Source organism: Hibiscus syriacus, unplaced genomic scaffold, assembly GCF_006381635.1.
Source record: "Hibiscus syriacus cultivar Baekdansim isolate YM2019G1 unplaced genomic scaffold, ASM638163v2 tig00116970_pilon, whole genome shotgun sequence".
Taxonomy (NCBI): Eukaryota; Viridiplantae; Streptophyta; class Magnoliopsida; order Malvales; family Malvaceae; genus Hibiscus; species Hibiscus syriacus.
The window spans coordinates 105051-130581 of NW_024063494.1; the positions used below are offsets into that span (position 1 = coordinate 105051).

At 35.8% G+C, this 25531-nt stretch overlaps 2 protein-coding genes and 1 pseudogene across 2 annotated transcripts; 2 read left to right on the forward strand and 1 right to left on the reverse strand.

Moving 5' to 3' along the window:
- The first annotated feature begins 6544 nt into the window (after positions 1-6544).
- On the forward strand, positions 6545-8982 carry LOC120191579 (annotated as a pseudogene).
- Positions 8983-10999: 2017 nt separating this feature from the next.
- On the forward strand, positions 11000-19171 carry LOC120191580 (kinesin-like protein KIN-4C). Its single transcript, XM_039194518.1, has 25 exons — positions 11000-11125; positions 11221-11373; positions 11454-11707; positions 12087-12262; positions 12382-12503; positions 12991-13030; positions 13156-13247; positions 13333-13449; positions 13531-13644; positions 13724-13807; positions 13888-14062; positions 14569-14678; positions 15154-15252; positions 15340-15453; positions 15524-15697; positions 16258-16329; positions 16442-16535; positions 16618-16649; positions 16815-16900; positions 17045-17116; positions 17229-17456; positions 17623-17767; positions 17896-17988; positions 18061-18579; positions 18726-19171. Exons 1-25 carry the CDS (start codon positions 11000-11002, stop codon positions 19041-19043), a joined length of 3609 nt encoding a protein of 1202 aa, XP_039050449.1. The 3' UTR covers positions 19044-19171.
- A 651-nt stretch (positions 19172-19822) lies between these two features.
- On the reverse strand, positions 19823-25151 carry LOC120191550 (NADPH--cytochrome P450 reductase-like). Its single transcript, XM_039194492.1, has 18 exons — positions 24653-25151; positions 23891-23950; positions 23713-23789; positions 23510-23567; positions 23318-23401; positions 23151-23187; positions 22730-22799; positions 22358-22552; positions 22173-22265; positions 21763-21988; positions 21542-21625; positions 21270-21421; positions 21087-21183; positions 20786-20935; positions 20629-20706; positions 20378-20500; positions 20177-20290; positions 19823-19988 (listed from the first exon to the last, which is right to left on the reverse strand). Exons 1-18 carry the CDS (start codon positions 24953-24955, stop codon positions 19908-19910), a joined length of 2082 nt encoding a protein of 693 aa, XP_039050423.1. The 5' UTR covers positions 24956-25151; the 3' UTR covers positions 19823-19907.
- Positions 25152-25531: the final 380 nt, after the last annotated feature.

Genomic DNA, 25531 nt, shown 5'->3' on the forward strand with positions numbered 1-25531 from the left:
CAAAGATAACTCTCAATTATTTAACATCGAACGCACCTCTGACATTTTCAGTGCTCAAACTCAATACCTCAAAGAATAATAATAATTCTTTTACCAACAATGTCATGGGTTCAAACACTAACGATTACAAGCTATTTCAGATTGTTTAGTTAAAGCTACGCGCCAAAAGTACATTCACGATCGATGATAACGGATTCCATGCACGATGGTCCAGTTCCCTTGGAGAATAACATTTTTTCATCAACTAACTCGATTGTTTAAACCTCCTCCTTTGATAATTTATGTCATAAAAATCTCGTTTGATATCTGAAATCAAATACCAGGATTACAATACTGAATACACTGCCATTCTTTTCCGTAATGTAGGTTATAGAACTTAGGCAGTTGAAAATGGAGCTTAATGGATTTGAATAATACAACTTCACAGAGCTTTAGGAAACATGCATGTCGCACAAATGCTTCAGCCTCCACCTCTCAAATATATATGGCAGCTTCCTATAAGATTAAGGCAATGAATCTTGAAGCCAAGTTCTTTCCTCAAATATCAGCACCAGCAATCATTAGAGCTAGATATATGGATCTAAAAATCTCTCTAAATTACCTATTATATATTTCATTGCTATTCTCTAGGAACATGGCATTCGGCTAGTCCATAATAATTGATCATTACCTGCTACTTATTTTGCAATTTAGGGCAACACTAATGAGATAGAGGATTGTAAAACTATATCAATTTTGTCAAAACTTATGTCTGTCCTAACGTTATGGTTAATTTCTTACCCAGCCCACAGGTGTGTCTTATTAACAAAATCTCTTACCCGACAGTCGGTATCCACGGTAGCATTCAACCTAGAAACGGATATGCAAGTGAGGGGAAATGTACCAAGTGGCTTGGGATCAATCTCTCGTTGCTAGGCCGAGGCATTAGATTACAAAGCGCTTCTATAATTAACAAGCCCTTAACATAGAGAAAACTGCAATCAAATTGGTTAAAGAGTGACCAAAAATTTAAGAGATTGCAAAATGACTACAACAACTGAAAACACTTGCATCGTCATTAACATAAATAAGCAGTTAGTGTCACACCCCAATTTAGGGGCTAATTTTATATTAATTTAAGTAGATTTAAAGGACTAAATTGCAAGTTCTAGAAACTTATAACTCAGTTTCAAAACTCTGAGAATTTTAGGGGCTTAACCCTGAATTATCCCATTTTTGTTGGTTAATGAAAAATAAACCCCGATGATATACCCGAAAATTCCCCAATCCCCCCAAATCCCTAGCCTTCACTCTCTCTACCCCCAAAATCCTCACCTACCGGCCACATTCGGAGCACACCAATACCAGCATCGGACTCGTCATTGTCAGGTGACCAAAACCCGACCATTATCCCGTCGTGAAACGCCGTCGTTCATCGTAATTTGGAGCTCAAACATGCGACGAAATAAACCCCCCATCGAATCGATTTTTCTTCGATTCTGGCAAGCCGAGGCTTCCGTACGACTCATCGTCGCCGAGGTTTTGTTCACCGTCCATGGGCGCTCATAACTCAACCCGAAAATCGTTGGTTGGACGCCGTTTCATTCATCGTCGGTGTAGGTAAGCTTCAGATTAATTTTCCGGTAACTTAGGCGTAGTTTTACTGAAAATTTGGGGTTGATATTGGTTAATTTACGCGTGTAGATGAAAAAGGGAAGATCGGTTGTCCGAAACGTCATCTATCGCACCGCACGCATAGGCAGTAAACGTGGGACTCTCCAGCCGGTCCAGTCAAATCGGTCTGAACCAGGTCTGTTTGACCTAACCGAGTCAACCCAGACTGAGTCAACTCATCTGAATCAACCCGAATTTGAGTCAACTCATCTGAGTCAACCCGTTGACTTTGACCGTTGACTTTGATCGAAAAGTCAAAATTTTTGAAAAGTCATATTTTATATTTTTCCACGCCCTGAGTTTGAATCCGAAGTCCGTTTTGCCAAATTCGCACTCGGTAAGCCATTTTCAGTGTTTTATATTCGGATTCAATTTGGTTTCTCAATTAAGTTCAGTTTCTAACGTAAATTCGGTTGCTTTGTATCCGAAGAATTATTGGACGTGGAATTCAAGATCGAGAATGATCGAATGGAGTTTAAATGTTCGATCGGTGGAGCACGAAAACTGAGGTAATATTTTTCTACCTTTTGTATGCTTTTCGGAACTTGTTGATAATTGGTAATTGCATCGATGAAATGATTGGTCTTTTGGGTAAAATTAATTATTATTGGACTCGAACATAATTTAGGTAAAAAGACAGTAAGTTTATAAGACTCAGATGGCTTGCATAAGAAACTGAAAGTTCGATCGAAAATAATTATAAGTTCAGTGATTCATTAATAAATGAATTGACTTCAAGATCCGTAAATTTTGATTAATTTCTTTAAAGATTAAATACCGTGAATATTAGGATATGAAATTATCAAAAATATCCCTATGGTGAAAAAGACCAATTATTTCATCGATTAATTATGACCTTGTTCTGTAAAAGACCAAGACTTCCCCTGATGGTGAAAAATAACCCAGAAATGACATACTTGACCAATTATCAGAAAAAGTACATATGTTTGATGAAAGGAATTACCGAAACATCCTCGAGCTATGAAATAGTTAAAATAACCTCCAATGATCAAATGATAGAAATACCCTGAACTCTAAAGGAACTATAATACTTTGAAGCCTAAATTATTGGAAGTAATGACACTGACAAAATTGATTGGAATGCCGATAATACGCTTAAAATATAAAAAGGACTATGGATGGCTATGATAATGGAGATGACCTGAAAACTCAAATTTTGATTCGCTTGAACCTTAGAATCACCGATTAAATTCCTGAACTATTGGGAAAACCCCAACCAAAATGACTAAAATAACCTCGAATACCATGACCTAAATACCTTTATGACTTGGATTAAGTGAATGTCGTTGGATAGATTATATGAACATCGATAAACCTAAATGATGTACACCCTCTAAAGGTTATGGAGCACGACCCAAGTCGTCAGACATTTTGGGATACTATTACAATGTGGAAATGAAATAAATATCAATAAAACACTTATTCGTCTCCTCAAGAACTTATCAATGATGATTTTGATATTGATATGATCATCTTGAGCAGTCAGCAATAAGAAGTCAATAATAGTGAAATATCACGATCCGAATGATTGACAAGTATCGCAGTGTTGGGATCGTTGGTTCAATCGGAATCGAAATCCTGATAATTCAATATATATTCTTAAATACCACAACTCATCACTCTACTCTTATTAGATTAAATTACTAGGAATTCTCTAAAAATCAAATATCTAAAATGCCCTGATTTGTCTGAATAATGGTAACACTCATGTTATGTCTAAATCTTCAAAATTCTTATGTAAAAGATTCTTAATACTGTATGATCTTGATTATGAAATCCTATTAAATTACAAAAGTTTCATGGTTCCCTACCTGATAAAACCAAGTATTTTAGAATACTATATGGATCTTCTAGTATGTTCCTTATGTGACATGTAAATGTTTTATCTGTTTTAAAATGTGATTTTCCGAAATCATTGATTTATTGATTTACTGGTTTATGAAATATGGTTACCTGAAATGTATTATTTGGTTTCCTGTTTTCACTGTAAAATATAATAGTTCCTAATTTATGGATCATCGAATCTATTGTTTACTACTTGAACTGTTTTATTGGGACATTATCTGTGTAGGATACTGGAGTATGGAGGTTCAACTCGGTCAAACTGGTAATTCCTTATATAGGTTTAGACCGATCGAGCTGGTAATTTTTTACGAAACTAAGGTGACCCTTGGGTAGGCCCCGATAAACTTTCTTGGGTAGACTCTCAGGCCCCAAGGCACTCCCTTGGGTAAATCATGGGACTGCATATGGTGTATGCGTAGATGACATATATGTGATTTAAATAACTACATGATCATTTTTACTATATACTACTGGATCATTATATTGATATTAAAGTTACTGCGCAATCTGATTTCTACTGGGTACTGTATGAGTAGGTTGGAGTATACAGGTTCAGCTCGGTCAAACTGGTAATTCCTTAAATAGGTTCAAACTGATCGAGCTGGTAATTCCTTACGGACCTAAGGTGACCCTTGGGTAGGTTCCAAGGCTCCGAGAAATTTTTTTACGTAGGCTCTTAGGCCCCAAGTCACTCCCTTAGGGTGGCTCATTTGCTATGTGCTTAGGGTAAGTCCTTATGGATGCAGTTATGAGGAAACTGCATAAAGGTATTCGATTGGGGGGTTCTACTATGATTTTAAAAATATGTTTTAAATTGTTACTGTTTTAAAAAGATATATATTTTTTGACTGGTTTTGGTTAGAACACACTAGACATCTTATTCCGATCTCCTGAAAACTTGGTACTCCGAATGTTTCCTATGAAATGAAATCTTTATGACTTTTACTCGATGAAATACAGTGGAACCTCAACTCATTACGAAAACCTGCAGGCAGCTGAGTCAATAAGGAAAATTTATGATGTTCCTTTTATGTACATGGCTTTAACATCACTTGGTAGTTCTGTATTACTGAACTTTCCAAAGCTCACTCTTTTACTCATTATTTCAGGCTAAAAGAATCGTACCAGTGCAGCTATCGACATCTGTTGGAGCTCCACCGACGTCCTTGCGGAGTACGGTGCATGTGTTTAGGGGGCATGTAGATGGTATTCTGTTTTTATATCTGAGTCCAAAACGTGTATGGTTTTAATTATGTTTGTAGTATATGAATAATTTTCTGAACTTGTATTTTAAGTATAATTTGTTTTATGATTTTACACGTTTTAATAGAAATTTTAAATTTTTCTGGAATTTTTACTGTGGGTCGCTTCGGTGTCTTAATGTGACACCTCAGATCGGATCGAGTCATCCTCATCGATACGTGGGTGTTACTGTTTGTCATTTGAATAATCCAAGATGCACCTCTTATGTAATCCATGAAACATGAAATGAACTAAAAATTTCAGTTTTCAATATGAAAACCAAACACAAACAAGTACTTTGTTCATGACAACGATTATGGTAATGTTCTAAAACATCTCAAATTTCTCAATTGCAAGCAAAAGTTCATGCCTAAATCAATCCTCGTAAACAAGCTCAATTCTTTGTCGTAAGCAGATTTGTTCGAACTGTTAGATAAAATTCCCCATGCATCATCAACAAGCTTGAACGCGTGATCGGCGAAAGGGAACTTGATTTTGTCTGGGTGTAGAAGGAGAGCTAGGCGACGATACTGTTTCTTGATGAAATCATTGTCGTCGGATCGACCATCGATTTGTAAAATGAAGTACCAATCATGGTGATTGTTTATTCTTTTCTCAGCTGCAAGGATGACATCGGCGATGGCTAGGATCTGATCTGAACCGTCCAACAATGGTTCGGTCTCTTGGGCTAAGATTGCGAAATCTCTTGAACCGTTGAAATCACGACTTTGGAGAAGCTTCTCGGCGATTCCTAGAAGACGAATGGCTTCAGCTCAGTTCCCGTTTTCCTCCATTTTTCCAAAAGGGGAAGGTTAGAGTCTGTTCGGAGGGTGAAAAAACGATCATATCTTTCAATTTTGTAGGGTAAATTTCAAATTTTACTCTAAGTAAAAAATTTGAAGTATAGAATAGATAGACGGAAATAAAAGGTATTTTTAGTCTTTTCCCATGAATAGTGGTTTTCCGCACAATAATACAATATTATCTAAGATGAAAGTATTTGAATGACGATTAAACTAAATTCAATCATACAACAAATTATCCAACTATAAAAGAAAATATTGTTTTTTTAAATATCTTAAAATTGAATGAAAATGTTGTCAATAGATTAAAAAATAATTTTTTATTTTAATTAAATTATGATTTATATAATTTTAAATTAATTTTAATCGAATCAAATTCATGTCAAACTCTAACAGTCTACTTATCAGACATTTTATTTAAAGATTGCGGGTTGCACAATATGATAATTCATTTGATTGTGGTTTGTTCTTACTCCATTATTTGGAGCTCTTTTTAGCTGAAGTTCAATCCATTAATAATAACCAAGTTCTTTGTTTGTAACTGATCTGTGTAGTTTGTTTTGATTCATAACACAATTGATGCTTAAGTTTGTAATCCCAGGATCTTTGCTTGGATTTCAGGATTTTGATCAGCAATCGTAATGTTAGAGCATGAATGGAGCTATATCACCAAGAGAGGTAGTAGATTTCGTTCCATTAATTTTGTAATATCATTTGTTCAGCCCAATACGATAGACAAACGAGAAATACTTCTATTACGGCGATTGAGGACTAGAGGGGCTTTGCCCTTGTGTGGTATTCAATGTTCTAAGTTGTCTTGATAAAGCTTTCATGCTTGTCTCCTTTGAAGAAAAACAAGAACAATCCTGGTGCAGTATCGAATCGTTAGACGTGGATCCCGAAATGATCGAGGAGTAGTAAGATAATTCAGTCGCATGAATTACGTTGCGTTATAGATACAAATGTATATGCATTGGGAAACTGTTAGTATCATTTTTAGTTGATTTTTATTTATTGGTGAAAAGCCTTCAAAATTTAGTACTATGCATGTTTCTTATTACTTTGCTCTTTCAGCCGATTAAACAACGATCAGATCTCTGGTCTCCCTTGCCAAATCAAGGATGGAAGCCTTGCATCGACTCTGCTGATAACCCCCCATGTTAGTGCTTGAAGATTTATATAATGAGATCCTTGGATATCATTAAGTATGAACGAGATGATATTTTTTTAACTAATAAGCTTGTTTTCATTTCTTGAAGCATTGCCAGAGAGATCTGAGGGTTATATTCAGGTATTTCTTGATGGAGGATTGAACCAGCAAAGAATGGGGGTGAGTTCATGGATAGCTGATGCATGTTTTTTGCAGTTTGGTTTTAATGCGCTAACTTTCGACTTGTTTTACTTATTGTTAACAAGATATGCGATGCAGTTGCTGTAGCTCAAATATTGAATGCGACACTGGTGATACCACACCTTGAGGTGAATTCTGTTTGGCAAGATTCAAGGTATTTCATGAGTAACATATACAATTTGTCATAGTTTTCTCTCTCTCTCTCTCTCTCTCTCTTAATCTGAGGAGATTTGGGTTTGCTTCTGCAGTTCATTCACAGATACATTTGATATGGATCACTTTAGCAATGTCCTTCGTGATGAAGTTTCTATAGTTAAAGAACTCCCAAGGCAATATTCTTGGAGCACACGGGAATATTATGCTACAGGTATAAGAGCTACTAGAATCAAAACAGCAACTGTTCATGCTTCGGCAGACTGGTATGTCGAAAATATGTTGCCTGTCATACAGAGGTAAAGCTTTAAGCTACGGATACAACTTTCTTTGGTAAATTAGTACCATTTTCAGCCCTTATGCTAGATAACCACTTGGTGAACAATAGCTGTAGAAATCTGTATGTGTGTGTACGATTCAACTAGAAAACAATATTGTTTGTGATAGTTTATAGACTTTATGGGTGCAGTTACGGGATTGCTGCTATATCACCATTCTTCCATCGCCTAGCATTTGACAAGTTGCCTATAAAAATTCAACATTTATGTTGTAAAGTAAACTTCTAAGGTCTAGTTTTTGTTCCTCAGATCAGATTTATAGGAGAGAGCCTTGTTCATCGACTCCGGTATCCTTCTGGGAAGCTTCAAGACTTGGGCAGTGAGGTCCTACGTGACAGAATAAATGATACTCCAAAAGAGGGAGCCAGAAAGTTTGTTGTATTACATCTTTGCTTCGACAAAGTATGAATCCCAACTCCTTTAGATAATTGCGTAAGCCTCTTAGGTTAAAACTAAAAGATGATGCTCAGTTCTTTCGTAACTGGAAAGAATGAATTCTCATTAAATAGTTTCTGGGGATTGGTCATTGGAGTGGGCATTTAAGTTGGTAGGATATATCTGCTATCAAAGCATTTGTACCTCTATATTTTGAGTGCTCTTTTACGGTAGTTTCTGGGTAAAAGCACCAGTCAGTTGTTTACAATAGTGGTTACTGACTCGTTTGATGACTGTTGAGTCGGTTATATTGATTTTTATCCAAATATATACATACATATATATGCGCATATGCTGTAGCAACCGTAATTACCTTTCTAATTAGACTTTTTGTAGGATATGGCTGCTCATTCAGCTTGTGATTTTGGTGGAGGTAAAGCTGAGAAACTGGCCTTAGCTAAGTACCGCCAAGTTTTATGGCAGGGAAGGGTCTTAAACTCTCAATTCACTGACAACGAGTTGAGAAATCAGGGGCGATGCCCCATTGACTCCAGAGGAGATTGGGTTGCTACTAACTGCTTTGGGCTTCAACAATAATACTCGCCTCTATCTTGCTTCACACAAAGTCCGTCTCGTTTTCTTTCTTCTTGCTTGATGGTGGACTTAGTTTATTATCCTCTTAGCTTGGTACATAGGAGTCAATTTGATCCGTCATATTTACTAGGTTAATTTTGAAAATGTCTGTTTTGAGTGGAACTCTGGTTTAAAAGGAGCATCTTTTCCTTTTTCAGGTTTATGGAGGAGAGGCTCGGATCTCAACATTGTGCAAAATGTTTCTGCTCATGGAAGATAAGAAGAGCCTTGCTTCAGCAAAGGAGCTAGCTAAAGTTGAAGGTAAAGCTTCTTTGATGGCTACAGTTGATTATTATGTGAGCCTTCAAAGTGACATCTTCATCTCTGCTTCTCCTGGAAACATGCACAATGCTTTGGTAAGGATGCCCTTGCCAAATTTCCGCTTTCATCATTTCTTTTTGTATCAAATTCACTATATCCTACATAAAAGAAATTTCATAAATGAGAATTCATATTTATCTGTTTACATCTTGGACATCGAGCTTACTTGAACTTGAAGACCAAACATGTTGCTGCTGGGCCCTCTATACATACATATCCAGCCCCCGATTGCATGTGTAGAGCCTAACTTTTTTTCAGTTCACTGTTTTTTTTTTCTTTCACTTCAATTACCTTCGAGATGTCTTAGCATCTTTTCTCGCGTTGCCTATAACGTTCGACCACATTGGATTCGCTATGATAATCTATTAAGAAAAGTCAGGCTGGCTTGAAAAGAAAAAGCTGTTAACCGTTATGTTTGAGTGTGCAACTAAAATAATCTCCGAACCAAAAATCGAGCCGCCACTCAGGTTTTAAATAAAACTGGCTTCCAAATGTATTTGTTTTTTTAATATAGGCCAGTTGGAAAAGTCTGATACAATATTTTCGGTTAGTAATCGAAAATGTTATATCATTTACAATATTTTCGGTTCAACGGAAAATATTAGGAAAAAAATTAACATTTTAAGTTTATTACGTAACATTTACAATATTTTCGGTTCAACGGAAAATATTAGGAAAAAAATTAACATTTTAAGTTTATTACGTTTTTGGTTATATCTATTTTATACTGTTCTTTAACGTTAAATTATGTTGTCGTATGTCAGAATTACCCAAACCAGTTTGCTATTTACTTTTGATTTGCCAAGTAGACTACGATTTTAGTGGTGTGTTTTGATTAAGTACTAAGCGAAAATTATTACCAATACCAATGATGAAATCTCTTAGGTCTCTCTTAGTTACAAAATTAGGCAGCTTGGTATGTTTCAATTTCAGATAATGATGAGAATTTAGTCCATGTCAATTGTGAAAGTGAATAATTAAAGACATTAATCATGACATCAATATGTATTTTTAATTTTTATATAATTTTAATTGATTAAAAATAAATACAACTTTCGATGTTATATCTTAATTTTATTTTTTTAAATCTAATCCCTAACATTTATTGAATGGATAAATCAGAGATGAAATTGACATACGACATAAATATTGAAAGATAAACTTATTATTATAATCAAAATTATTTAAAAAAGTAATAAAAATATTAAAATTAGAATTAATTATCCTTAATTATTCATGTTTGAAATTGATAGGACTAAAATGACTTATTTTTGTTAGAATAATTAATTTATCAGATTTTTAAAATTAAAGGAAAACGCAGAACAGATTTTAAACAAAAAGAAAAAATATTAATCCATCTTCCCCAAGCAAGCATTAAGAAAGACTATATTTATTTCTCAAAACCTTTTTGCTTAAATATGAAAGAAAAATTAATTAAGAAGATTGTCAACTAATCATTACTTTAATGAAAAATAACTTATGTTATTAAATTCAAATGTACATTTGCATTTACAAAAACTAAAAGGCAAGGTAAAGCACCACCTTAAGGTCAACTGCCAAATATTAAGCCAATCCCTCTGTCTGCATGAACCCACTTTCAAGACGTTGCCTCCGTAACCTTTATAAAAACAATCACGTGAATGTCACGTGACTCGCCCATCTCTCTCTCCAAACAATTTGAATTCGGACCTGACCGCCTTTTCTCAAATCCAGTTTAATTGTTTAAATGCTTAAAAACTTTGCCTCGACCATTCAAATTTCCGCAGTCCCTTCTGCTTTTTCTCTTCCGAATTCAAATTTTAACGTCTAACAAATCAAAACCTAAAAGGAGATATCTCAATCTCTTTCAGGTAATGGATTCACCTTTCAAATTAATATTTTCCATTCATGTTTTTATACATTTGAGGTATAATATCCTCGGCTCACGGATTTTAGATCTGATGTGTTGATTTTGAGTGATTCAAAGGATGTTTTATTAGTTTATTCGCAATCTTTCCTTTAAGGTTTTCGAGATATTGTTTTCAGATTTAGATCGCATGGATAATTCGGAATCCGTGAGAGTCGCCGTTAATATTCGGCCGCTGATTACTACAGAGCTTCCTAACGGATGTACGGATTGCATCACTGTCGTTCCAGGCGAACCTCAGGTATTCTGCAGCACTTTCCTCGTGAATATTGTGAATTTGAGAAGATTACTGATGTTGAAATCTTAGCTTGATAAAGATTTATTTTATTGATACAATTACAGGTTCAAATTGGATCACATGTCTTTACCTATGATTATGTTTACGGGGGAGCGGGATCGCCTTCTTCAGCTTTATACGATGATTGCGTTGCTCCACTGGTTGATGCTCTTTTTCATGGTTACAATGCTACTGTACTCGCATACGGTCAGGTTAGATTTGTTTTTGTGCTTTATTATTATAGTTAGATTTATTTTCTCCTAATTGACTAACAAATAGTATTGTATTTCGGGGGTTTTCAGACGGGTTCTGGTAAAACATATACTATGGGAACTAACTACACTGGGGAAGGAAGTAATGGTGGGATTATACCCAAAGTAATGAAAAATATGTTTAAACGAGTGGAGGCAACCAAGCACTGCACGGAAATTTTGATAAGAGTATCATTTATTGAGGTAATTGGCTAAAACAATCCTTCTACTTGTTTTTCTCATTGACCTGTTAATTTCTTATACGTGATCTTTCAATTTGACAGATATTTAACGAAGAAGTATTTGATTTGCTTGAGTCAAATTCAGCTGCCTTATCTAAAGTTGAAGCCACATCTCTTGCCAAGCAAACAGCTCCTGGAAGACTTCCGATACAAATTAGGGAAACAGTGAATGGAGGAATAACCCTTGCTGGAGTGACTGAGGCAGCAGTTCGGACAAAAGAAGAGATGGCATCATATTTGTCACGAGGTTCTTCGTCTCGTGCAACAGGAAGTACGAATATGAATAGCCAATCCAGGTAACGCTTGTCTTGTTTACCCGAATTGGTCTTCTGTTTTATTTAGAATAAAATGCTCATTTGGCATGATAGCAATTTTCTTTTTTAAATAATGAAAGATATAAACAAGTTCTACAATTGACGTTTATCTTGCTTTACTTCAATTCTTGGATAAGATATGATTATTTTGTTTACATGTTTTACTAATCGTTTATAATTTTTCCTTTTAGGATAATGAAAGAGATAAGCAACTTCTGCAATAGTCTTTCTCTTGCTTTACTTAATTCTTGGATTAGGATAGAATGATTATTTTGTTTACATGTTCTAATACACCTAGTAATTCTATTATACTTTTATATAATTTTGCTCACGCCATGTTCATTGTTCTTTTTGTTTCTAGTCGCTCACATGCCATCTTTACGATAACCATGGAACAAAAGAAGATTGTAAGCTGCCCCAATGGGGTAGATGATGATATTGGTGGTGATATCTTATGTGCAAAGCTTCATTTAGTGGACCTTGCTGGCTCAGAACGTGCAAAAAGAACAGGTGCTGATGGCATGCGCTTTAAAGAAGGTATTTCTGATTTTCCATTTCCTAACATGGTTTAAAATAATGATAGGTTGTAATAGCAAGCATTGACTTGAAACTTTGTGCTTTAAGCTATCTAAAACATTGACATTTTGTTGCTGTAGGCATTCATATTAATAAAGGTTTATTAGCTCTAGGAAATGTCATTAGTGCTTTGGGAGATGACAGGAAGAGGAAGGAAGGGGGACATGTCCCGTATCGCGATAGCAAGTTGACGCGCTTGTTGCAGACATGTTTTGATTGTTGTTCTGATTTCATAAATTTCTTTCAAATAGTAATAAATCAGGATACTTATGTACAATCATTCAAATCTAGTTGTTTTAATTGGATGGTTTCACTTGTTGAAGTAGACTTTTTGTTTGGAAAAGTTAAACTGCATAAATCAATTGGAAATGAGCTCATTCTACTTAACGCACATTTTATAAATTAACAATTGATAACATCAATTGCAAGAAAATAGGTGTTTCTTACATTGACCTAAAGGGGAACACATTCAGTTTTCATCTTTAAGGCTCTTGGCTGTGGTGATATATGAATTTGTTGTAGTTCTTTTTTATGGGAACTAATTTTGCTCTGTGTGTGTGTGTGTGTCTGTGCATGTGCATGTGCATGTGCGTGCGCGTGCACGTGTGTGTAATGTATATATACGTCATCCTATGAAACTACCTACTCCAGAAAGAAATTTTACATTTGCTGACGGAAAGTTAAATTCACAGGATTCTCTTGGAGGAAACAGCAAAACAGTGATGATTGGTATGAAATAAAATGTTTTAGAGCATTAAATATTCAGCATTGTTGGCATATTATTATGTACTGGGTTTTTTCTTTGAATTGCTTTAGCATGCGTAAGAATTATTTCTTTATATATTTGATTGTAGCTTGTGTAAGTCCGGCTGACACCAACGCCGAAGAAACCCTAAACACCTTGAAGTATGCCAATCGTGCTAGAAACATTCAGAATAAGGCAGTTGTAAGATACTCGAGTTACATGCTTGCAAAAAGCTCTTTTATCGGTGTTATAGCTCTTGTTCTAACTTTCTCATCACTTATATTAGATAAACCGTGACCCAATGGCAGCTCAGTTACAAAGAATGCGGAGCCAAATTGAGCAATTGCAAGCTGAGCTTTTGTTTTGTCGAGGTGATGGTCAAGCATCATTTGATGAACTTAAGGTTATATAATATAGAAATTGAAAATACTTCTTTTGACATTCTTCACACCTAGTTGCCGAAAGTATGTTTTTTGGTTTGTAGATTCTCAAGCACAAAGTAACTTTACTTGAAGCAAGCAACGCAGAGCTACAGCAAGAGCTTCAAGAACGCAGGCTCACTAGTGAACAATTGGCCCAGCGTGCCCTTGATGCTCAGGTGTTTTTCCACTTTCCTTTTGTCTTCAAATATATACTGGCCAAAGGCGCTATGAAATATAATGCATTTAATATCTCAGGTTGAGAAAGACAAACTAATCATGCAAATTGAATCTGTCCGTAATGGGAAATCATGGGATGAGATTGCCTCTAACCAAAATCAGGTAAAGATTTTTGTCTAGCTATTGAATCTAGTAGTCGACGAATCCAATCTTGGTTGAGATGCGCTTTTGCATGACCACAGGATTTTGATTTGATGAAAACTTATGTGTCGAAAATTCAAGAGTTAGAAGGAGAATTGGTACGCTTGAAAAGTATGAACAGCACGAAGTGTGGCCGGTTTTCTGATTGTGTTGATTCTGGTGATGATGGAACCTCAAAAAATTCATTGTTTTCTTCTGAAAGTGCTGATTTATCAGGTATTTTGCAGTTAAATATTCATTATTTCGTTGATGCATACTCTTTTTGTTTGTTATAACTTCTATATTTGTTCATTATAAAATGTCCTAATTGTTATTATATTTTTGAAAAGTAAATAAGTAGAACTATCACCCTCCAAAGTTATACGTGCTTTCTTCCTTATCATTTTCTTCTCAATTGTAAACCTCATATAGAAGTTATAATTGAATTGCACTTGAAACACGTCTATGTTAATCCCTGGAATGTGATATTTTTATCAATTTCATATATATCTGATTACTGTAAGTGTAAGAAGTCTCGTTGATGATTTTGAATCATCGACATTCTAGTGGTTATTAGGTGCATATTTAGTTGGAGAATGTAATCTCTGAGACAAGACATTATCATTTAAGCCTTTGACATTTATATCATTTCCTTTCTATTGCTTTTCAAATCTATTTCCATCTTTGGATGATAAGCCTGCCTTAGAGAATGCAGATAAGAATAATTCTTCCGTATTTTGCAGATGAGATTGAGGATAATGAAGTTAATGAAGCGGAACTTGAACACTCTTCTATCCAACAAAAATTGGACAGAGAACTTAAGGAGTTGGAAAAAAGACTTGAACAGAAAGAGGTATGCGTTATTGAAGCATGTGATAACTAAATTTGTTGTTGGGTTGGCCAGTTTGTTGACCAAGTTGTTATACCGTTTTAACAACCCTTTTGCCCACTGGATAAACAAACTGAATGAGATTGTCAGTTTGTTGATTCTCTTGGGCTATATTAAACCCATTGAAGGGGACGACCACTAGTTTGTTTTTAGCGTACATTTGTTAAATCATTTTCCTCTCTTCTTTTCTGTAAATTGTTTGACGGTTTTTCCCGTTGAACTAAGTACATGCATGTTTAGCATTTGTGATGAATCTGAAGATCATTGATCTCCGTTCAACGCGTTGCGTTTCTTTTTCATTTTGCATTATTGATACTGGTACATGGGCATATTCAAGAATATTTTTCACTGAAACATTCAGATCATTTTTTTTTCCTTTGCATCCTTTGTGGAGGCAAAAACATCAGTTGTTTTCCTAACAGCTTTTTATTTCTTTAAGGCTGAAATGAAGCGTTTTGCAAATTCTGACACTTCAGTTCTTAAACAACATTATGAGAAGAAAGTTAATGAGTTGGAACACGAGAAAAGGGCTTTGCAGGTTAGTCTCCTATTTAAAGTTATTGTGTTTTCTGTGATTACCGTTATCCTGTAATGTCAAATCCTTGTTTTTATTTTTCATTTGCAGAAAGAAATTGAGAACCTCAGACATAACCTTGCCAATATTTCTTCTACGTCAGATGACGGTGCTCAAAAGTTGAAGGAAGAATACCTACAGAAATTGAATGCCCTTGAGGCACAAGTGAGTTTTGGATTTTCCTTCTCCTGCCAGCCGCAGATGTCAGTTTCTAGATTAATATTCTGCTTTGCAGGTTGCCGATTTGAAGAAGAAGCAAGATGCTCAAGCTCAACTTTTGAGACTGAAACAAAAAAGTAATGAAGCAGCAAGGAGACTTCAAGATGAGATTCACAGAATCAAATCTCAGAAGGTGAATCTTCAGGTACTTACAAACGTGATATTACAATTTGCATCTTTTGTAAGCAATGTAATACAACTTGCATGTTTGATTCATGGTTTTGTCATGGGATGTATGTTTGTTGTTTGTAAGCAATGTCACAAAATTCAGGCAAATTTTAATTCGTGGTTTTTTTAGTAATAGATATTTGTTATTGGCTGCAACTCTTTAAGCGATATACTTTTGGCAGCTAGAATCATTTGATAATTAAAAAATGTGATGTTTTCTTGTGATTATGGAATCATAGTTTGAAATTAAAAATGATTGCATCACTCAGCTTGCCCAAGTGGTATTGGTGGGATGAGCTGTAGAGATCTTAAGTTTGAGCTGTAGTGCTTCTCTCACGTAAAAATAGATCTATTAACAATAGCTGCTTTAGAATGTTAGAGGGAATAAATTGTTACTTGTTCTCAAGATTTACAGTCGGCACTAAGTAGAAATTTTGTGTTGATACGTTTTTGAAGAAAGAAATTTGAATGTGAATAGTATGTGATTCCTTCATAAAATTCTGGGAGTTCTATAGTGTATATAATCAAGCAACACTTCTTTTTATCAATATATAATTATTGTTTCTTTTTCTTGATAACTAGCTTAAGAAAGAGGGAAGGAGAAATGAGTTTGAGATGCACAAGCTCTTAGCCTTGAACCAAAGGCAAAAGATGGTAACATTTACTTCCTCGCAGAAAGCTATTGATCTTTCTAATTCCAACGCAGAAAGCTATTGATCTTTCTAATTCCAATGAACTTTTCTCACACTATGCATATGTCTGTTAGGTTTTGCAAAGAAAGACCGAAGAGGCTGCTATGGCTACTAAAAGGCTAAAGGAGCTTCTTGAATCTCGAAAGGCTTCCTCACGTGAAGCTTCCAGTTAGGAGCCTTTTTATGACTTGCAGTTTATTTTTGTATTTTTGTAACTATAACTCGATGACAATATATTTTTCATGTGCAGGTGCTGGAATTGGCAATGGTCCTGGAGTTCAGGTATTGATAACTGCAAAAAGAATTAATAGTTTGTTCCTAATTGCTTAGACAAATTAGTTTTGGTTTAAAATTATCTTCATCATGATTGGGTTATATATTTTTTTCCTTTTTATGCATGTTCTTAAGCTACTCTTTTTGTTGTAACATTCTTTTCTTCTTTTGAAGGCAATAATGCAGACAATTGATCATGAATTGGAGGTGACAGTACGGGTACATGAAGTACGCTCTGAATATGAACGACAAATGGAGGAGTGAGTTCTCTTGATGGCAGGCAAAGTTTGTTTCAATTATGGAATTTTGGTACATAAGATTCTGAGTAGGAAGTGGAGGCTTACTTATGGTACGCTTACTATATATTGTTGAATATATTAAAAAATATTCTGTATGTATTATAGGAGGGCCAAGATGGCCAAGGAGGTTGCAAGACTGAAGGAAGAATCTGAGATACTTAAGCGTGGTGATTTAAGGTTGAGCTTTTGCTTTCGTATGTGTTCTTCATAATTTGAAACAGCTCTTTTTTCTACGTATTATCATGTAAACCAATAAATCAAATACTTCCTTTAATGTCATCAAATGCAGAAATTATCCTGAGACATTGTCTCCCGGTGCGAGAAACTCGAGGATTTTTGCTCTAGAAAACATGCTTGCTGCTACATCTAGCACTCTGGTCACTATGGCCTCACAGCTGTCTGAAGCTGAAGAGCGCGAGCGTATTTTTAGTGGAAAAGGACGTTGGAATCATGTCCGGTCTCTCGCTGATGCAAAAAATATTATTAATTACCTATTCAATTTAGCATCGATCTCAAGGTAATGCATCTTTGGAAATAGAAAATTCGCATGCTAATAGTTCCATTTTCATTTTTCAACATAATTTGTTGCTGCAATCTTTTGCTTTTGTTACCATGGTTGTTAACCACCATGGATCTTGCTTTTTATTTCCTTCAATTAATAACTTGCTGCCCCTTTTTTGAAGGTGTTCATTGCGAGATAAGGAGGCTCTTTGCAGAGAAAAGGATGAGGAAATAAGAGATCTAAAGGAAAAGGTAGTGAAAGTTAGTAGCTTGGCTCGACAACTTGAGGCACAAAAGGTCGATCTTGTTCATCAACTGAAAGTGAAGGTTAGTAACTTTCCACTGGTATTGGATCTAACTTCGATGAGAAGGTATCACTTGATACATGTCTGTTGACTATTATCAGTTCTCTGTTCCATTTTCTCTTTTGAATCTATTTATTAATCTTGCAACAGAATGTAACCGCTAAGCATTCCATGAAAGAAACGATGGAATCTGGCATCCTTGACTTTAATGGCGGAAGACATAAGTATGAACTGCGGAATACAGTAAATTCCACTCCCCTGCTTTTAACTTCTATTGCCATCTACTTGTTACATAAAATAGAACTATTGTTATAGGAACATCGAAGCTCTACGATCTTTACGGAGGACATGGATATATCTGAATCTGAACATTCAGATATGGAGGCACATGATGATGACAATGATGATGAATGGGTGCAGTCAGACAAAAAGCAGATATGGAACAAAGTTTATAGATCTAGAACTTCGATTTTGGCAGTGCATCAACCAGATACCAATGTCTTAGAAAACAAGGAATGTAGTGTTGAGGTTACTGAGAAAATTGATGGGATGTGTTGCACTTGCAGTAAGCAGTCTTCTTGCAAAACATCGAGATGCCAATGTAGAGAAAATGGAAGTTCCTGTGGGCAGTCATGCGGGTGCTCTTCAGTCAGGTGTTCCAATAGAGAAGCAGAAGCAAACGTTGCAAATGATGGCGACTCTAACGAAACCAACAACCTTGTTGCTCATGGTGCATTTCTTCTCCAGAATGCATTTTGTGGTGAGAAGCCAGCTGAAACAAATGACGACTGCCCAACAAAGCGAAAAGCACTCTCTGACATTGGAAACACAGTGGTACCATTTCTGGTCTCTTGTATGATAAAAACCACCTCATGTTTCTTAAATTATCCATGTCTAACATATACAGACACTCAAATCTAAGTAACATGATCATTTAGCATAATCATGTATTGTTAGTGAGCTTGATTGTTTTTTGGCAGGCTAAACCGGATGCACCAAGGCATAATAGGAGAAAGAAATGGGGAAAATCAATGATTCAGCTGGTTCCGGTTGCTACGCCAGATAATGCAGCAGCTGCAGCACCTGAAAAGCCAGAAACTCGTGAACCTCTCAAAATTGCAGATAACTTGTGCCCAAGTGAATCTGATACCATCCCTTTGAAGTTACCAAGAGCAATGAGATCAAATGGAAGTAAATTACTGAGAGAAAGAAATGTTGATCAACAGGATGAATCCAACAAGGAGGCAGCTGCCCTTGCCCCAACAAGTTCAGAAGAGAAAGAGAACCGCCACTGTTAATTGGTAAAGTTGCCATTAAATTGGTACCTTTTTCACTACATTGTCACTAACAAGCTTGCATCCATCTTCATTTATTATTATTATTTTATCTTTGAATTCTTTGGTTGTGTACAAGAGAGGATCCAACGTGAAAATTTCGAATCCTTGACAAGTGTCGAGGGATTTGACGTTGTTTAACAGTTAAGAAGACGGATGCATTTTATTGGGCTGTGTACTTCATTGCTGAGGAGTAATTGATATGCAAATCTTAAACCTTGATTTGCGGAATAACGTTCAGCCATCAAAATGCTTGATGCACTTCTTTCCGGATAAAAACGTTTCTGGTGGGAATAGAAAGGCAAACAGCTTGATTGGAACATTTTTTCTCTTTTTATTCTCATTAATTCCTGCTTTCTTTATATAATAAAAAAAACAATGCCAACAAAACTTGCATTTTCAGGTTTCAACCTCGTAACTTATGTAAGCATACTTGAAAACTCAACCATGTAAGCATCCAGTTTTATTTTACAAATTTATTTCAGTACAAACACTAGAATTACAAATCCAAAATATAACCTACAATTTCACATCCTCTGCAACTAGCTGCCACACTGTTCCCCTATTGCAACTTTAAATCAAAGAGCAAGTCCAAAAATAAATGATCCTTCTATTCGAGAGTATTATTCAAGTTTAAAATAGAAAACAAAGTAGTAGATTAAACATCTTGCAGTTGAAGCCTCTTCTTACAATATGAAGAAAACCAGTTTAACTTTCTGCTATCACTGTCAAACCTGGGTTTACTCAAATGTGCTGGTCAAACAAAGATCGATGAAAATAAATTCATCACCATATTTGGTCTATGGATAAAATGAAAATGGGCAGCCATCACCACACATCTCTAAGATATCGTCCTTCCATTTGGAGTTTCTTTACCATAGACTCTGCCTTTGATGAATCCACGCTTTCCTGAAATTTGTAGACAGTTTTTGGAAATTTATGAATGGGTGCCGAATTTAATTATAAAAAGACAAATTCTCAGGATGCTGTGACTCTGAAACAGTTTGATTGTCATTACACGAATTCTTGAAAACCATAATAAAAGTTAAAAGAGTTTCTTGCAAGATAAGGAAATAGAATGAAACAATGACCAATACCTGCTCCTGAATAATAGTGTGCAAAGTGCGATGAACATCTCTTGCCATGCCCTTGGCATCACCACATACATAAAGATATCCACCCTTTGATATTAGGTTCCATATATGTGCTGCCTGTCAATCAAAAAGCAACATATGTTACAATACATCACTTTTATATCACTGAGCAGAATTTCTGATCCTCCAACTACTAGTACTTACTTTATCCATCATTTTATGTTGAACATATTCCTTTTGTGGCCCTTCTCTAGAGAATGCAACAATAAGCTCAGATACGGCACCTTGATCAACAAAGTTATTGAGCTCATCCTCATAAATGAAATCCTACAAAAGTTACCAACAAAGTAATAAATAGATTCCTAAATACAAATATCTAACAGTGAAAACCAGTTACAATAAGACATGCTGATATCGTTGCTAAAAAATTATTAGTATCAGAATTGGAAACTAACCATTCGCCTATTCCTACATCCAAAAAAGAGTATAGATGGACCAAGTTCTGCACCATCTTCTTTAAGAACCATTCTTTCCTGCAAAAAACAATTAATTGTAAGTTATTTTCTTCTTTTTGCAAAATAAAAGAAACCCGTAAAACAGAAAGTAACAAACCTGTAGAAATCCTCTGAAAGGTGCCAATCCGGTCCCAGGTCCAACCATGATAATTGGAATTGAAGGATCTGCTGGTAGCTTAAAATTAGACTGCCTTATAAAAATAGGAGCCCAGCTACAATCATTGCTTTTCTCCAGAGGAACTGCATTCTGATTGTTTTCATTACAGTTTGGTGTCAAATGTCAGTAAAGCCTAAATAACGTCTCTAGCATATAACAAATACCAGCAAGGTTTGCATAAAAGACAAGACGAATAAATTATTAGAAAGAGCAGAGCAACAAAAGAGATATAAAACACTACCTTCATCCATGTAGAACACACACCCTGGTGAATTCTTCCAGTTGGAGTTGGACCATAAACTAAAGCACAAGTTACATGAACCCTGTTGGGTACAAACCTGCTCAAAGCAACCAACCTTTGTATAAATATTAGGCACAAGGTAATACTGCACCAGGGTAAAATAGACAGTATAAATTCAATAACCTAGGGGAGGATGAGATAGAATAATAACGAGGCTGTAAATGAGGAGCTATTGCAGCAAAAAATACACCAAGAGGAGGTTTTGCAGATGGGAACTCGGCCATAACTTCAAGAAGACTTCTCTGATTGCCAACAACCCATTGTGAGTACTCATCCTGGGCAAAAAGAGACATGTTTAAAAGGGTCAATAACAAGTAAACAGTAAGGAACATAAGAAACAAGAATATCAAACATGAACAGACAAAAGGAAGAAAACAACAGCAGCACTTATCAACCTTTCCCTGCGGTGATGATAAGAACTTAAGCCTTTCTGCTTCACTGGGTTCAGTGGCATGAGCAGCCAAGGCAATCAAAGCAGCCTGACCACAAACAGTTTTGAAACAAAGAAACCAATTACTTGAGAGAAAAAAAGCGACTGGAAGATAAGGCAGAAATCAGCAGTAAACTTTTTCCTTCAATTCAAGAAAAAAGAAATAGTCTGGATGGGGAGGTTTACCTTCCGTGGAGGGTTTAAGAGATCTGCATATCGTGCCAATGCAGTTCGAAGTGTACATGGACTGGCAAAAGGAGGTGGCAATGAGCTTCCAACGGGTGTACCATCCTCATTGTCAGTGTGTATAGAAAATATCAAATCCAGAGGTCGACCCAACAATTTTGCAGCTTCCTCAACGGTGTCGATGCAATTATCAGCATAAACACCCACATGATCTCCAGTTTCATAACTGGGACAGTTCAACTTATTAGTGGAAGAGTACAAGGTCATAAATCATAAGCCAAAGTTATATATTCTTGTAAAACAAAATCCATGGAGCCAAAGCAGCAATATTAATAATACTTACACAGACATGGTTCACAGAAAATCGATTATAGATTTACAGTAACAAAAATTACAAGCTGTGAACTTACATGATCCCAGTCCCTGATATGTCAAACTCCAAATGTATACAGGAGCGATCAGATTCAGGCTTGTGCAGCTCTCTCTGAACAGCAACATTAACCCTGTGCAGAAATCATATAACAGGAACCTCAGAAAGGAAATAAAAGCAGGAGGAGACGGGATTTGAAAACCATCACAATAAACCTCCTATTACCTGCATGGATGGTGGATGTCATATGAAGCATTCCCATTTGCCTTATTTGAGTAATCATCCTCAATATGCATCGCAGCAGGATCATGAATCACTACTCTATATTCAGGAATAGCAGCTGTATATGGGGTAGAGGCAGTCTTTTCCTCATCTTCATCTCTAAGCAATTGATCTAACTCTGGCCAAAGCAATTCTCTCCTAAGGGAGGAATTAAAAGATTACAATAAAAAACAATTAAATAAAGCTAAAGGAGTACAAAATATAAGTACTGTCCCAAGAGAACTCTATCATCACATCGTTAAGATCATGCTTCAGTTTCAATAAAAAAATGCAACAGAATCATCTATAGAGAACCTCTGAAAGAAGATTGCGTACCATGCAGTAAAATCATCTTCAATACATTGATCATCATCACCAAGACCAACATTGATAAGACGTTTAGCACCTGTTTCCACAAGAAAAAGCCATCCAGTTATCAATCATTCCTCAATTTGTTTGCGGTGAAATTAGATGCAAAGAAAGCATGGGACAAGCTATCAGCCATGTGTTTCCTTTTAAAGAAATGATATAGCTCAATCATGAAATCAATTTTCCTAACTCTTATGTTTGAAGCAATTTTAAGAGATACAATTGATATGCTTATATGTATGACACCCAAGAAACCTCGAGAAAATTTTCATCTTGAACCTCCAAATTTGCACCTGACCTTGAATTTTTTTTTACTCTGCTCAATAGTAAGAACAATGCCATCATTTAGATCAGAAGGGATGAATCTCAAAACAAGACAGAAAAATACCTTGTTCAGAAAGTTGCTCATCAAGCACCTTTGCTATCTACTTCCAAAAAAGACCACCAAAACAGATTACACAATTGTAAAGGAGAAAAACAAGCAAGCAAAGAAAATTAAATGATCTTGAGTGCCTTGTTCAGTGGTTGGGTCCTATGTCTCTAGATGCGGTTTACCTTATTAAAATGTTCATATTGACGGTTACCCAGACCAAAAACACCATATGTGAGTTGTTGAAGCCAAGGCTGCCTTTCATTTCTCTGAAGTAGAATAAAGCAGCATAGTTATGAGCGTTAAATAACAAAAAATGGCAAAGCCAGCATGATACAAAGTTTAAATTTGAATGTTCTTTTCAAGTAGCAACCAACCTCAGTAAACCATTTGTAAAATCTAGCAGCGTTATCAGTTGGCTCCCCATCTCCATAACTACAATCACACTCAACTATATTATTACCCCAGGCTGTATATAATGCCAAACGAAATAAATAACTAAGAATAGTGCCAGTAGATGCTAGAATCTATGAAATAAATAACCAAGAATAGTGCCAGTAGAAGCGAGAATCTATCTTACGTGGCCACCATGAAAAAGGCTAAAGTTTCCTTTCTGAGTTTCTCTTCATATTGATCATCATCCACAGCATAATCATCCTAACATGAGACATACACAATTTAATGGACATAATTGCAAATGCTAGAACATATCCTCAAGTATAGAAAACAAAGTAGCAACATGGTTCCCTGTACATTACCAGGTCAACGACTTTGACAGCTGCCTTCTCATATCTTGCCTTGATCTCTTCTGCTAAAGCCTGCAATATAAAATTCAAATAAAAAAATGAGCATTTAATCAAAATAGGCACCTCTGCCAATCGTGCAGCGCCATGTGCCAAGCACGCGTCACTTTTTTGCCAAGTGTAACAGCGACTAACAGAAAAAAAGGACAAAATTAAACATTCCTCAGGTAGCTAAATTAGCCACAGTTTGCAGCACTACCTAGAACTATTGATGCCACGTTTCTATCCCTAGTCATATCCCAATTTCTTTAAGCTATGAGTGACGAAGCTATGGGCACAAACGAGAACATAGCAAGCCCATACCACCAATAAATGGTCTATGGAAAAGAAATTTATTATTTACATTTAAGTTCCCAGAAATGTTGGAAACCATACGAAAGGGGCAGTACACATCAAATATTGACTTTAACCCTAAATTGATTCATAGGGAATCAACTTTGAAAGATATCATTTCCATAATCTCTTTGCTGCTTCTTAATCCAGATCTGTCCGTGAAATTAGTTATACCAGCAACCGGATTTTCCTCAACGAATCAGTGATTAAAACAATAAGCTAAATTACAGTATTGACATCAGTTATCTTACGTTTCTCATCAAGAAAAGAGGCATCAGTTCACTCATGTAGTCAGCAGTCAAAAGTCTAGCATTTTCAACAAATCAATCAAATCACCATACTCGTCAATCAAAATCAGAACTGTACAATTACTAATTTGCTTACCTTAGCAAATCCCTCGGCCGTCCCCGTCTGGGTGCCGTAGAAAATGGTAACTTTAGTTTTACCGGCAGCGATAACGGCGTCATCATCTTCATCATCCTTAAGTGAAACAGGCTTAGGAGCTACCAACGGTTTGACATCACGGCTCCGTTCCGAAGCTGATTTTTTCCAGAGGAACACCAAAAGCCCCAGAATCACCGCTAACGACGTCGTAGCGACCACTATCACGGAATCCGTTACCGAACCGCCTAACGACACTCCCAATACCGATTCAACAAAATCCACCAAATCCGAACTCGAACTCATCTTTAACCCCCAAATTTTTTAAAAAAAACAACAAATAATTATTTTTGTTTTATTGAAACAAATGGAAGATTGGGGGCGAGATTTGTGAGAGTTACAGATGGTGGAGTTGAAAGTGTTTGTTTCGGGAGAGGGACCCAAAGATAGAGAGTTGAGCTTGACAAGAAAATTTAGAGGACAACAAAACGAGGGGCTTTTATTTTATTTAAAAAAAACTTTTTATAGATGATCTCTTTTACGAGGGAAAAAAAACCTTGTGGGAGTGTTCCTCTGTTCCGTGTTCCAATTCATTATGACAGCGCGGTCGTTGACAAATGCAAAAGAGCCCAAACCAAAAATATCAAATGGTTTCCATTTTTTTAATTAATTTTTAGGGTCAATTACAAGAGAGACCACTAAACTATGGTAAAAAAATTAATGTGACCACCGAATTTGTAATTGAATCAAAAAGACCACCAAACTATTTAATTGATTCAATCAAACCCCCAACCGTTAATTTTTAACAGAGTTAGTGACGTGTCCGTTAATAAAATTTGTATAATTATATATTTGGTCCTTAATATTTACATATTCTATCAA

Excerpts from the sequence above, each read along its gene's own strand:
- LOC120191580 (XM_039194518.1), top strand. The coding sequence starts at position 11,000 with ATGTCTTTACCTATGATTATGTTTACGGGGGAGCGGGATCGCCTTCTT. Across the intron at positions 13,450-13,530 it reads CATCATTTGATGAACTTAAG|ATTCTCAAGCACAAAGTAAC; the intron begins GTTATATAATAT and ends TTTGGTTTGTAG. Across the intron at positions 13,808-13,887 it reads TTGCCTCTAACCAAAATCAG|GATTTTGATTTGATGAAAAC; the intron begins GTAAAGATTTTT and ends GCATGACCACAG.
- LOC120191550 (XM_039194492.1), bottom strand. The coding sequence starts at position 24,955 with ATGAGTTCGAGTTCGGATTTGGTGGATTTTGTTGAATCGGTATTGGGA. Across the intron at positions 22,800-23,150 it reads TGAGCAACTTTCTGAACAAG|GTGCTAAACGTCTTATCAAT; the intron begins GTATTTTTCTGT and ends TTGTGGAAACAG. Across the intron at positions 19,989-20,176 it reads ACACTATTATTCAGGAGCAG|GAAAGCGTGGATTCATCAAA; the intron begins GTATTGGTCATT and ends TACAAATTTCAG.